Source organism: Schistocerca cancellata, chromosome 5 (assembly GCF_023864275.1).
Source record: "Schistocerca cancellata isolate TAMUIC-IGC-003103 chromosome 5, iqSchCanc2.1, whole genome shotgun sequence".
NCBI classification, from domain to species: domain Eukaryota; kingdom Metazoa; phylum Arthropoda; class Insecta; order Orthoptera; family Acrididae; genus Schistocerca; species Schistocerca cancellata.
This window is the reverse complement of record NC_064630.1, coordinates 143,765,483-143,780,216: the sequence shown is the minus strand read 5'-3', so window position 1 is coordinate 143,780,216 and position 14,734 is coordinate 143,765,483. Positions and strand designations below refer to the sequence as shown.

At 42.7% G+C, this 14,734-nt stretch overlaps 1 protein-coding gene across 1 annotated transcript in view; it reads left to right on the top strand.

The window, feature by feature from the left end:
• Positions 1-14,734, top strand: part of LOC126188080 (NHL repeat-containing protein 2) — a 156,838-nt gene that overhangs the window by 22,151 nt on the left and 119,953 nt on the right. Inside the window, exon 2 of the mRNA XM_049929532.1 lies at positions 9,663-9,829. Coding sequence (XP_049785489.1) covers positions 9,663-9,829 — 167 coding nt within the window. The remainder of the gene's footprint in view (positions 1-9,662; positions 9,830-14,734) is intronic.

The following is a 14,734-nucleotide window of genomic DNA, read 5'->3' as shown; positions in this document are numbered from 1 at the left end:
TGGCCGTGAGGTGGGAGGCCGCAGAAGATGAAGTAGCGTGCGGGGCTGTCGGCCATGTAAGAGCTCAGCCGGGCTGTGGTTGCCCTTGGGGGTGAAACGGTAAGATGCCAGAAACTGGAGAAGCACCTCATCAGCAGCAGAAGAAGTCAGAAGTTTCCGCATCTGAGCCTTAAATGTGCGGACCAGTCGTTCAGCCTCACCGTTGGATTGTGGATGGAACGGCGGGGCTGTGACATGCGTAACGCCGTGACGAGCACAAAAATCCGCAAATTCGGAAGAGGCAAATTGCGGACCATTATCAGTAACAAGAGTAGAGGGGAGGCCTTCCAAAGGAAAAATGCGGGCGAGAGCACTGGTGGTTGCCGCGGTGGTAGGTGACATGCAGCGTACAATGAAAGGAAAGTTAGAGTAGGCGTCAATTACGAGGAGCCAATAAGTACCTTAAAAGGGTCCCGCAAAGTCAGCATGAATGCGCTCCCAGGGCTTCTCAGGTGAAGGCCACGGTGACAAAGCTGACTTCGGGGCAGTGGCCTGTGACGCACAAGGGCCGCAGGCAGCGACCATGTGTGCTATTTCAGAGTCGATGCCAGGCCAGTACACATGACGGCGCGCCAGAGATTTTGTGCAAGACACACCCCAGTGCCCTTGGTGAAGGAGGCGCAAGACCGAAGCACGCAAAGACGCAGGTACCACAACACGCGGCGAGGCATTGTCAGTGGAGAGGAGGATAACAGCATCCCTAGCCGTGAGGCGGTAGCGCATAGTGTAGTAGTTCCGCAGAAGTCTTAGCGGACGGGCGATCTGGCCAACACTTCTGAATACAGCGTAAAACCCGGGAGAGGGTAGGGTCAGCACCCGCAGCAGCCGCCTGCCTGTCCCCAGTGATGGGGAACCCGTCCACAACCCGCTGCTCGGCAACATCCAGGTGGAAACACAAAAGTTCGTCCCTATCGAATGCCTGATCAGGACCCATGGGAAGGCAAGACAGAGCATCAGCATTTGCATGTTGAGCCGCTGGCCGGAAATGAATCTCATAATTGAAACGGGACAAGTAAAGCGCCCAATGCTGGAGGCGGTGTGCAGCCTTGTCGGGAAGTGACGTTGATGGGTGAAACAAGGAAACAAGTGGTTTGTGATCCGTAACAAGATGAAATTTGGAGCCATAGAGAAAAACACCAAACTTATGAAGAGCATAAATGATGGCCAAAGCTTCTTTCTCAATTTGAGAATACTTTTGTTGGGCATCCGTGAGCGTTTTGGAGGCATAAGCAATGGGTTGTTCCGAACCGTCAGAAAAATGGTGCGCAAGGACTGCACCGACCCCGTATTGAGAGGCGTCTGTGGCAAGAACAAGATGTTGGCCAGGTCGATAAGTAGCCAGGCACGGGGCCTGTTTCAGCATAGTCTTTAATTTCTGGAAAGCCGCTTCACATGACGCGGACCAGTGAAAAGGCACGTTTTTATGCAACAGGCGATGCAACGGCTGAGCCACCGAAGCCGCAGACGGTAAAAACTTGTGATAGTATGCTATTTTCCCCAAGAAGGCCTGCAGTTCCTTAACAGATGTAGGACAAGGAAGGGCATCGATCGCCGCGACAGTTTGTTGAAGCGGATGAATACCATCCTGAGAGAGTTGAAACCCCAAGTACGTGATAGATGCCTGAAAAAATTGTGATTTCTGAAGATTACACTTAAGACCAGCAGTCTGTAAGACATGAAAAAGTGTTCGGAGATTTTGAAGATGTTCTTCAGTGGTGGAGCCAGTGACAACAATGTCGTCCATGTAATTGATACACCCAGGGACAGGGAGCAATAATTGTTCCAAGCGAGGGGAAAGATCCACCGTGGTATAACAATCATGTACGAAAGGTACTACGGAAACAAAGAAAGCTTCATCATAGGTTTAAGAGTAGTCGAATCATAGCTGATAAGGAAAAGCTGAACGAAGCGAAAAAGAGCGTAAAGAGAGCAATGAGAGAAGCATTCAACGAATTCGAACATAAAACATTGGCAAACAATCTAAACAAGAACCCTAAAAAGTTTTGGTCATATGTAAAATCGGTAAGCGGATCTAAATCCCCTATTCAGTCACTCGTTGACCACGATGGCACCGAAACAGAGGACGACCGAAGAAAGGCAGAAATACTGAATTCAGTGTTCCGAAACTGTTTCACTGCGGAAAATCGTAACACGGTCCCTGACTTCAGCCGTCGCACGGACGCCAAAATGGAAAATATTGAAATAAACGATATCGGAATTGAAAAACAACTGCTATCACTTAGTAGCGGAAAAGCATCCGGACCAGACGAGATACCCTTAAGATTCTACAGTGATTATGCTAAAGAACTTGCCCCCTTTCTATCAGCAATTTATCGTAGATCGCTGGAAGAACGTAAAGTACCTAGCGACTGGAAGAAAGCGCAGGTCGTTCCCATTTTCAAGAAGGGTCATAAATCAGATGCGAATAATTATAGGCCTATTTCGCTTACGTCAATCTGTTGTAGAATAATGGAACATGTTTTGTGTTCTCGTATTATGACGTTCTTAGATAATACAAATCTCCTTCATCATAACCAACATGGATTCCGCAAACAGAGATCATGTGAAACTCAGCTCGCCCTATTTGCCCAAGAAATTCACAGTGCCGTAGACACTGGCGAGCAGATTGATGCCGTATTCCTGGACTTCAGGAAGGCATTTGATACGGTTCCGCACTTACGTTTAATGAAAAAAATACGAGCTTACGGAATATCGGACCAGGTTTGTGATTGGATTCAGGATTTCCTAGAAGAAAGAACTCAACATGTCATTCTTAACGGTTCAAAATCTGCAGATGTAGAGGTAATTTCGGGAGTACCGCAAGGAAGCGTGATAGGACCTTTATTGTTTACAATATACATAAATGACTTAGTTGACAACATCGGTAGCTCCGTGAGGCTATTTGCAGATGACACGGTTGTCTACAAGAAAGTAGCAACATCAGAAGACTCGTACGTACTCCAGGAAGACCTGCAGAGGATTAATGCATGGTGCGACAGCTGGCAGCTTTCCCTAAACGTAGATAAATGTAATATAATGCGCATACATAGGGGCAGAAATCCATTCCAGTACGATTATGCCATAGGTGGTAAATCATTGGAAGCGGTAACGACCGTAAAATACTTAGGAGTTACTATCCGGAGCGATCTGAAGTGGAATGATCACATAAAACAAATAGTGGGAAAAGCAGGCGCCAGGTTGAGATTCATAGGAAGAATTCTAAGAAAATGTGACTCATCGACGAAAGAAGTAGCTTACAAAACGCTTGTTCGTCCGATTCTTGAGTATTGCTCATCAGTATGGGACCCTTACCAGGTTGGATTAATAGAAGAGATAGACATGATCCAGCGAAAAGCAGCGCGATTCGTCATGGGGACATTTAGTCAGCGCGAGAGCGTTACGGAGATGCTGAACAAGCTCCAGTGGCGGACACTTCAAGAAAGGCGTTACGCAATACGGAGAGGTTTATTATCGAAATTACGAGAGAGCACATTCCGGGAAGAGATGGGCAACATATTACTACCGCCCACATATATCTCGCGTAATGATCACAACGAAAAGATCCGAGAAATTAGAGCAAATACGGAGACTTACAAGCAGTCGTTCTTCCCACGCACAATTCGTGAATGGAACAGGGAAGGGGGGATCAGATAGTGGTACAATAAGTACCCTCCGCCACACACCATAAGGTGGCTCGCGGAGTATAGATGTAGATGTAGATGTAGAAGAATCGCTGAAAGAGAGCAGGGGCGCTAGCAACTCCGAATGGCAAGCGTTGGTATTGATAGAGGCTGAAAGGCGTGTTAAGGACCAGAAACTGCCGGGAAGCAGCGTCGAGAGGAAGTTGATGATAAGCTTCTGACAGGTCAATTTTAGAAAAATACTGGCCTCCAGCAAGTTTAGTGAACAGTTCTTCAGGACGGGGCATAGGGTAAGTGTCGATGAGGCATTGAGCATTTACAGTGGCTTTGAAATCGCCACAGAGACGAATATCACCATTTGGCTTAGCAACTACAATGACAGGAGAGGACCACTCACTGGAAGTGACAGGAAGCAAGACCCCTGATGCAGTGAGACGATCCAACTCCCGTTTTACCCGATCACGAAGGGCCACAGGAATGGGCCGAGCCCGAAAAAACTTAGGCCGAACAGTGGGTTTAAGCATGATTTGAGCTTCAGAGTCGTTTGCACGGCCTAACCCAGGATAAAAAAGGGACGAAAATGTCGTCGACAAGGAATCCAGTTGAGCATAAGGAATAGCATCAGAGACAATATTGACAGAGTCATCTATGGAGAACCCAAAAACGCAAAAGGCATCGAAACCAAAAATATTTTCTGCTTGCTCTGGTCAACTACAAATATGGGAACAGTGCGAACGACGGATTTGTAAGATACCTCAGCATTAAACTGTCCCAAGAGAGAAATCTTCTGTTTATTGTACGTCCGTAATTGCCGAGTGACAGGGGACAGGATTGGAGAACCCAGCTGAAGATACGTCTGAGAATTAATTGTAGTGGCGGCAGAACTGGTATCCACCTGCATGCGAACATCTCGACCAAGGATTTGGACAGTGAGGAATAACTTCCCTGAAAGGGAAGAAGTGGAATTGACAGACAACACAGAATCAGAATCAGCGTCATGTTCATGAACATCATGTATGCGGTCGGATTTACAAACGGAAGACACATGACCTTTCTTTTTGCAATTGTGACACACAGCCCAACGTTGGGGACAACCCTCGCGTGAATGTTTCGTAAAACACCGCGGACATGAAGGAAGTTGCCGAGGGTTTTGCTGCAGTTTCTTAGCGGGTTGTTTACGGCTAGGCCGAGGCTGCACGTGGGAGCGCACTGCGGCCACGTTGGCCGGTAGGAACGCGCCGCACGCGTCGTCAACAGTGCACAGAGGTTGTATTTCCCCGACATCACCCCATGCTACTATTTGCGCCCCAGCGGCGCGAGAAATTTCAAAAGACTGCGCAATGGAGAGAACTTCATCTAGAGTCGGATTCCCAGCGGCGCGAGAAATTTCAAAAGACTGCGCAATGGAGAGAACTTCATCTAGAGTCGGATTCGCAAACTGAAGGGCACGTTGCCAAACTTCTTTGTCGGGCGCCGACCGAATAATAGCATCCCGTACCATGGAATTGGCATAGGATTCTTTGTGAACGTCAGTAACAAATTGACACTTTCGACTGAGGCCGTGAAGTTCAGCAGCCCAAGCGCGATAGGATTGATTTGGTTGTTTTTGACAACGATAAAAGGCAAACGAGAGGCTACCACATGCGTTTGCTTTTGAAAATAGACAGACAGAAGTGAGCACATTTCAGCGAAGGACAAAGACACAGGATCCTTCAAAGGAGCCAATTGCGACAACAACCGATACATTTTAGGTGAAATCCAGGAAAGGAACAGAGACTTACATGGCTGTTCGTCCGTGACATGAAAAGCCAAGAAGTATTGTCGAAGACGTTTTTCATAATCAGACCAGTCTTCCGCCGTCGCATCGTAAGGAGGAAAAGGAGGTATAGCCAAAAACGAGAAACGCCCCGCATTTGACGCCGCGACGAAATTGCGAATCGCCGCTGTTAGAAGCGTTTGCTGTTCAAGGAGATTTTGCAAGAGTTGCTCGACAGTAGCCATTGAATCCTGTGAGTCAACGGTGAAAAGGAAAAATCCACTATCTCGTCGCCAATTGTTAGAACTTCAAGTTTAACACATATATTTCGGAACGACACAACAACACATATAAGTCACAGAGTAAGTTGACATGTATATTCGTTAGCATTCGAATAAGCACTGAGTCCCAGTCTAGCGGCCGCTGCTCGGCTTGCCACTTAGGTGGCGCAGCTGCTGCATGGCTGGCAGACAGCGCCGCATGTAGAGGACGCGCGTAATTGTGCGGCGGCACTTTGAATGATCGGCAAGTCGCAACAAGAAGTTAACATCCTGGGGCTGGGGCAGAGTTTGTTCTGGGACAGAAAGTAGCATAGATTGTGAGGGCAGGAGGATTACAGGATTAAAGGATGTGTTGAAGGACAACTCCCATCTACCTAATTCGGAGAAGCTGGTATTGGGAGGAAACATCCAGATGGTACAGGTTGTGAAGCAACCATTGAAATTGAGGATTTTGTGCTCAGCAGTGTGTTCTACCAATGGTGGTCAACTCTGCTCTCTGTCACAGTTTGGCAGTGGCCATTCATTTGCATGGACAGTTGGTTTGTAGTCATACCCACGTAGTATGCTGTGCAGAAATTATAGTGGAATTAGTAAATGACATAACTGCTTTCACAAGTGGCCTTGCCTCTGATGGCAGAGGATAAGCTAGTGATAGGACTTAAGTACAATGTGCTGGGTTGTTGTATCGGACAGGTCTTGCACGTGGATCTTCCACAGGGCTATAATGCATGTGGAAGGGGAGTGAAGGTGTAAGAATGAACTATGATACTGCACAGACTGTGTGAATGGTGGAATACCACTTTTGTTGGGGTGGGAATTATTGTGCGTAGGATGTTCTTCGTTTCCAGATGCTATGATAAATAGTCAAAATTCGAGCAAAGTTTATGGTTCAATTGTTCTGGTCTGGGATGTTATTAGGGCAGTCTCTTTTGCAGCTGGTTCATGGGGATGGTCAGAAGGTTAGAGGTTTAAGTGGGCATTCAGGAGGGAGATCATTCAAATCCACATCTGGCCATCCAGATTTAGGTTTCCTGTCATGTCTAGATATGGCTTCAGGCCAATGCCAGGATGGATCCTTTGAAAGACAACAGACAATTTCCTTGAAAAAATCTGAGTTTGTGCTCCATTTCTTATCACCTCGATGTTGACAGAACAGTAAACCTTAATACAATACTGCAGTCCCTGTGTTGTTAAGAAGAATGATGCAATGTTACCTTGGACATGCCTGCATGTCCCTTTAACAGGCACTGTGGTGAGTACAGCCATTATGAAATACGTTAAATGTATTTGCAGTTGTAAATACGAACAACCATCGGATGTATGAGGAAATGGTGTCAATGAAAATTTGTGCCAGGCAGGATTCGAACCCAGATCTCCTGTTTTACACGAACAGTAATCTTAACTGCTTTGTCTATAGCCACATGAGTCATGGCCAGACCCAAACTTCTATATGTCATTGTTTCTCCGTTACAGCCTGTACTCATACACGTATTATGCAGTTATACAAAATTTCAGTGCCAGTGGTGTTAAGAATGATGATGCGGTGTTCCTTCGGAGGAATGACATATGGAAGTTTGGGTGTGGTGAGTTGCACATGCGTGGATAGCTGTAGTGGATAAGGGGACCCTCCCTCTCCCCCCACCACCCCCACATAGAGTGGGGAAATCTGGGTTCAAGTCTTGGTCCAGCACAAATTTTCATTTATTTATTTTTGTACAGCTGAGGGTTGTTTGTATTCACAACTGCAAATACATTTCATGTATTAACTTTACCTTCAGACTATATGGGAATGGTTTCTTAGTGTGAAGGGGTTGGTAGCTATCAAAACAGCAGATTCTGTTGATGCTCAGTGGGCTTCATATGAACAGAGTTTTGGATGGAACCATCAGTCAGGTGGAACTCAATGCCCAGAAGGCAGCGGAGTACTTGGAGAAGCAAAAGGGGGAGAAAGTGTTGAGACCACGAAAGAATGAGGATAGGGTGTCTTGCCCCTGGGCATAACTGCCAACAGCCTGTCCATGTGAATGAATGGTCATTGTCAAACTGTGACCAAGACCATTGTTACCTTCTATGGTAGAACATGCTGCTGAGAATGTTGCAATCAATTTCAATGACTGTTACACACCCTTGCCATCTAGAACCTTCCCCCCCCCCCCCAACCCCCCACCCCCTCACCCCCACCCCCACCCCCACCCCTCGTCCCGTAACACCAACTTCTTTGAATTATGTATATGGAAGTTGTCCTTACAACACATCCTTTGATCCTGTGATCCTCCTGGTCCAGCCCCCCCCCCCTCCCCCCCATTCCATTCCTGCCCAGGATCCTAATGCCGCTTCTCCTGCACCCACAACTTCTTTCCTGCAGTCTCCTGCTCCTTTGTTCTGCCTCATCCCCCCAATTAATCTCATTGTGCACTGTGCACACTCCTCCTGCCTCCAGTTGGAATGAACTCACTCTTGCCATATTGATATCTGATGCCCAGCTCTCTCTCTCTCTCTCTCTCTCTCTCTCTCTCTCTCTCTCTCTCTCTCTCTCTCCCTCTCCCCTCTCCCCCCTCCCCCCCTCTCTCCCTGGCTTCAGCTGCCTTCTGAAACCCTTCTCCCTGCTCACAATCTCCCTTTTTCCCCTTCATCCACTTCACCTGACACAAACTATCACCTCAGTTGATCTGTAGTGCCGGCACAATGTAGTCAGCTGGGATGAGGTAGCCATGCAGACATGTATATATTTGTGTGTGTATCCTGCAGCTCTAAAGAAAGATTAGTCCAATAGCTAGCAAAGTTATCTGTCTCATTTATGTGCCTTTCATTGACTGTGTGCCTCTACTGTTGGATGAGTCGTTAGCCTTACTCCTTAAATTATTTACATTTCACCAGCACATTCTGTTATAATATAATACATAATCATAGCTGTATTAATACAGCCTCAGAATTTGTTTGTGATAGCTTTCTGCACCCATGAAAATTTTTGTGCTTTATGGGATCTAATCATGAGAAATGAATTAACAAAGTCATTATGTAAAAAGCTCTTACACAATGTATGATTAAATATAATTTGCTATGCTGTCTCTGTGTTGCACATTGTATTATCTTCCAGGTATAATAAAAACCTCAGTTACATAGCTATATTCATCAGGTTTAATGTTTAAAAAGCAAAAATCTGGAATGAATAACTAATTATGCAATTAGCATATGCATGATCTGTTCACTATTCTGACAATTGGAAGCACTGATTAAAATATAGTTATTCTTGTCTATAATGTTTACTGTAATGGCACTCTATTGCTCCTCAAATGGTTTTCGATGGATATGGTTTGTGTCGAATTAAATCAGTTGTTGCTGAGGGAACTAGATTAAAAAACAAGACACCAAAAGTAGTAGATGAGCTTTGCTATTTGGGCAGTGAAATAACTGATGAAATCCGAAGCAGAGAGGATATAAAATGTAGACTGGCAATGGTAAGAAAAGCAAATATGGATTTAAGAGTTGGGAAGTCTTTTCTGAAGGTATTTGTCTGGAGTGTAGCCTTGTTTGGAAGTGAAATGTGGATGATAAACAGTTCAGACAGTAAGAAAATAGCTTTTTGAAATGTGGTTCTACAGAAGAATGCTGAAGATTAGATGGGTAGATCATGTAACTAATGAGAAGGTACTGAATGGAATTGGAGAGAAAAGAAATTTATGGCACCACAAAGGTGGGATCACTTGCTAGGACACATTCTGAGACATCAAGAGATCATCGGTTTGTTAAGAGAGATGAATACAACAAGCGGGATCAGATGGATGTTGGTTATGGCAGTTATTCAGAGATGAAGAGTCTTGCACAGGATAGAGTAGATAGAGCTGCATCAAACCAGTCTTTGGACTGAACACCGAAAGAACAAAAACAGCAACAAAAACAACAACATTGTTTGTGGCTAATACATATTATGGTGTTCTTTTTCAGATCTTGAGTGGTTCAATACCAGCAAGTCACTATCATTGTATGGTGACCTGAAGGGAAAAGTAGTTGTACTTGACTTCTTCACATATTGTTGTATTAACTGTTTGCACATACTTCCTTATTTGAAGACCCTGGAAGATACATGTTCTGTAAAGGATGGCCTGGTGATTGTAAGTAAATGCACTGCCTATAGTAATGATTAAAAAATCTTAATTACCTTAGATCATATGTGTGCAGTTAGATTTTGTTTACTTGTTTGTTTAGTTATTTAACTTGAGGAAATGCCTATGTTATTCTTTGTATATATTCCAGTTATTTAAATTTCATAAATAACTCACAATAGTTTCTGAAGATATTGTTGGACTTATTGACATCTTGATATATGGGAATACCACTACATACCGAAATCAATATAATCACCAATAGCATCTCGTGTCAGCTGTTCATGACCTGTATACCCTTCTATTCCCAGCTGTTTTGCCCACCACAGACACAGAAATCCCTCTTATTCTGTGTTGCTCCAGTGAACTTATTAAAATTCTCCTTTCTTTCAGCTGCTCTTTATAATGGAAATATCCCTTCCACCAACTAAAACCGTACAAAAGCAAACTCTAAAACTGCCCATATCCTGTTTATACATTTATCTAAGAAGTGAAATTAAATTGTAAAAACTTCTCTGTAAAAATTGTTATTAATTGTATATTTAATGTCTAAACCTGTTCCTCTGTAAGTGGTCAATGGTGAATAAAGAACTGTATTGAATTAATCTAACTGAGTGCTCTCCATCCCACTTATCTACTATCTGATAATCTTCAAGGAATCTCTTGACTCTCACATTCCTTCACTAAACCTGAATATATGCTGGCTTGCACATTTCCAGCATTGTATGTCCGTTTTGTTGTGTCTTTCCTTCCAGTGTTCCAACACTTCCTGTAATACTGAACCTATAATTTTGAGATTTAATTTATCCATGAAAAAAGTAAGCATTAACATTTCTGTATTAAATTTAAACATAATACCAGCAACTTTATAGTTCTCTCTTTTGTCACTACTGTTCACAGCTATTGATTGGTCACCACTTACTGTGTACTCAGAAATTTTGCATATTGTAGTTATTGATGTGATGTGCATTAGACATTGGTGCTTAAAACATCTATCAGGATTAACCAAAAGAATTTAATTAAAGTAACCAGATGAAAGATGAGAAACAAATAAATTCCATTTGTCTTGTTTTCTGCAATTCAGTGTATCACATCCATCAATAGAATACGAACAGATATGAAAGGAAAAAAAACATAGTCAGACTTATAATGCTCTCCAGACTATAATTCTCTTGTTGTACATGTAATGCCTTTCAAGTTAAAAGTTGCCTGTCATCTGGATTCTGAACTCATTATGGATCATTCCAGCTACTCGCAGAAATAGATTTTTAGCAAAGTTCACTAACTGCAGCATTGTCCTCAGAATTGATCATGTTCCCCTGGTTCTGAATGGAGTGGGAGGCTTGAACCTGTGACTTAAAAGGTTTTGCGAGAAGCTAGGCTGTGACTATAGATGTGTACTATAGGCTTAACAGGTGCACTGAAAAACACAGGTACTAGTGCTGACACTAACAAACTCCATTTGTATAGCAGTACGGTTTTCTGAACTGGCTGTTTAAGAACTGAAGCAAAGGAGGTAGGACGACAGTTCAATCCTGCATCCGGCCATCCTGATTTAGGTTTTCCATGATTTACCTAAATCGCCCCAGGCAAATGCTGAGGTAGTTCCTTTGAAAGGGCACTGCTGACTTCCTTCCCCATCCTTCCCTAATCCTATGAGACCGATAACCTCGCTGTTTGGTCTCTTCCCCCAAACAACCAGCCAGCCAACCAACCAACCAAAGGAGGTAGCAAATGTAGGAGTTGTCTGGCCTTATAGATCTTTTTGGCCTCATCATACAGGATGCACCATGTTGTTTTAATCTCTTGCATCTTCCTTTCCTCTTGGAGCACACTGCAGTCCCTAATCCAGACAAGGTGATCCCAGAGCAATTTAACACTTTAGAAGAGATGAACAACTGACTCCTTTTCATGTGGCTTCATCACATTTGCCCCAAGTGGCTTCTTCCTTACATCCTACAGTGGTATGCCCACAGCATTGGCGTTTAAAATGGCACATTTGGATGAGGGACATTGGGTCACAAGTTTAATGTAAGAAAACACGCCTTGCAAAATTGGTTCTTTATTCACAAAGATTAATAAGTGCTGTCAATAGAATATATCAGGTTGATTCCACATTTTGAGATTTCTAAGAGGATTTAAAACACATTCCACACCAGCACTTCTAATCAAATTTCATATCTGTGGAGTATTATCTCAACTGTGCGACTGGATTTGTGATTCCTATCAGAAAAATCATAGTTTGTAATAAATGATGGGAAGTCTTGTAGCGAAAGTGGAGTTATGTCTCCCATAAGAAAGTCTAAAAATCCTCTGCTGTTCTTAATATAAATGATTTAAGAGACAATCTGTGCAGCCATCTTAGAAGTTTAAAATGAATTTAAAAAATATTTTGGGAAGATACCTGCAGGATGGGATGAGTGCCAATTGACCCTCAACAATTAAAAGTGTATGGACCTCCACTTAGTACTAAAACGTTTTCCTTAAATCTCTATGGAAAATGTAACAATAGTAAATAAGGGATAGTTGCTGCTCACCATATAGTTGCAGAGTTGCAGATAGACACAACAAAAAGACTGTTAGAAAGTGAGCTTTTGGACAACGAAGCCTTTGTCAATTTTTTATGAAAGCCTTGTTGGCCGAAAGCTCACTTTCTGACAGTCTTTTTGTTATGCCTATCTGCAACTCAGCATCGCGGCTCTGTGGTGAGTAGCAATTATCCTTTTCATAATATTGTTCCATAAACCTCTGTTACATGATAAATCAGACAAATGTAAAGGCTCTTGATTCTACTAAATACATAGAGATTACAATTACGTATAACTTAAGTTGAAACCTTCACACAGAATGTGTTATGGTGAAGATGAACTAAAGATGGTGGTTTAGTAGTAGAAGACTTAGAAGACGCGATAAATCTGTTGACGAGACTGCCTCTGTTGTGTTCTTCTGTACTCTTCTGGTGTATTGCTGTACTGTATGGGATCCTTGCCAGATAGTATTGACAGAGGACATTGAAAAAGTTCAGAGAAGGGCAGCTCATTTTGTATTGTCATGAAATAGGAGAGATGATGTCCGGATATAAGTTGGAGTGGCAATCATTAAAGAAAGTCTTCCATTGTAGAGAAATTACTATCACCAATTTTCTCTACTGAGTGCCAAAGCATTTTGTTGACTTCCACCTGCATTGCAACAAGAGACCATTGTGATAAAATATGAGAAATCAGAGCTTGCATGGAGAGATTAAGATGCTCATTTTCTCCACTTGCTATTTGAGTGTAGAACAGCTAAGAAATAGTTTGAAAGTGGTTGTACAAACCCTCTACCAAACATTTGAGTGTGAATTGCAGAATAATTATGCAGATGTAGGTTTTTTTTCTTATTTTACTTTTAGATGATCAGAAAGGAGTACTGTGGTAGAGTATTCAGTCCATTTTGTCCTCACAATAGTGAAGTATGCATCTTCATAAAAATATTTGAGTCTAACTTTCTTTGCAACCTGTGTAATCAATGGCATTTACTGAACACACTAGCTCTATAGAAATGGATATATAATGTAATTTGCTGTTAAACCTATAAAATTTGAATATATTTACTGGGACTAACTATTGTGTTTAATGGACTGCTCAGTACAATCATGTCATCTTAACTGAAGAGAATGAATAATAATTGTATCTCTGTGGACTAACGATGCTTTGAACATAGCTCACACCATTCATATTCCTCTGTATGTACGGTTTGGATGTTTCCTCTACCATGACACACACTATAATATATTTTCTTCATACAACAATTTAAATCAAGTTAAATGGCATTCATAGTAATTATCATTTTTTTAACAATAACTAATTGACAAATCAAATTGCACATAGTCTTGTGCAAATTACCAATGCAAATGTAAACCAGAATGGAGATGTGACACATAGTTCGTAATTGTAGCAAGAGGTTTATGGAAAAGTAGATGAACTGGAAAAAAGTCCTTTCCTCCCAGAGAGTGTGGGGCTTCTGCATCCTTCAGGCTTTCTTTTCATATAACAATCATTGTGTCATCATGATTTGTCACAAGCCATACGTCATCAGGAAAAGTACATGGTGACAATTATTGAACTGTATGAAACAAAATCATCATAACTTCTGAATGGTTCGTGTTAAGACGTTCAAACTGCACGGTTGGTACAGGGCATGACAAGAATTAGTATGTACATGCTTTTGATGTAGTGACACAGTCCACTTTCATTTGGATGAGTTCATCAATAAACAAAATTGGTGCATTTGGGGGACTGAGAATCTGCATTTTGTGATTAAGAAGTCTCTTCACCCACAACAGATGACTGTGTGGTGTGCAATGTCCAGGTGCAGAATAATTGATGCAATATTTCTCAACGGCACAGTGACTACTGAATGGTACAGTGAAGGTTTTGGAAGATGATTTCATGCTCATTATCCCAAGTGGCTCACAAGATGTGGTTCATGCAGGTCAGAGCTTGACCCCATCGAAGCAGAAGAGTGTTTGATGTCCTGGAGGAGCACTTTGGGGACCGCATTGTGGCTCTGGGATAACCAGAGGCCACTGGCATGCACCTCGATTGACCGCTATATTCTCCGGATCTGAACACATGTGTCTTCTTTTGGTGGAGCTATATTAAAGACAAGGTGTACAGCAATAATCCCAAAACCATTGCTGAGCTGAAAACAGCCATTCAGGAGGTCATCGACAGCATTGATGTTTTGACACTTTAGAATGTCAAGCAGAATTTCGCTATTCGTTTGTGCCACATCATCACCAATGATGGCAGACATATTGAACATGTCATCATCTAAATCCGAATATCTGTAGTGATGTTTACATGCTGAATAAAGTGTGTGCACACTGTAGTTTGTACCTAATTTATGTTTTCTTTTGAGATAGTCCAACAA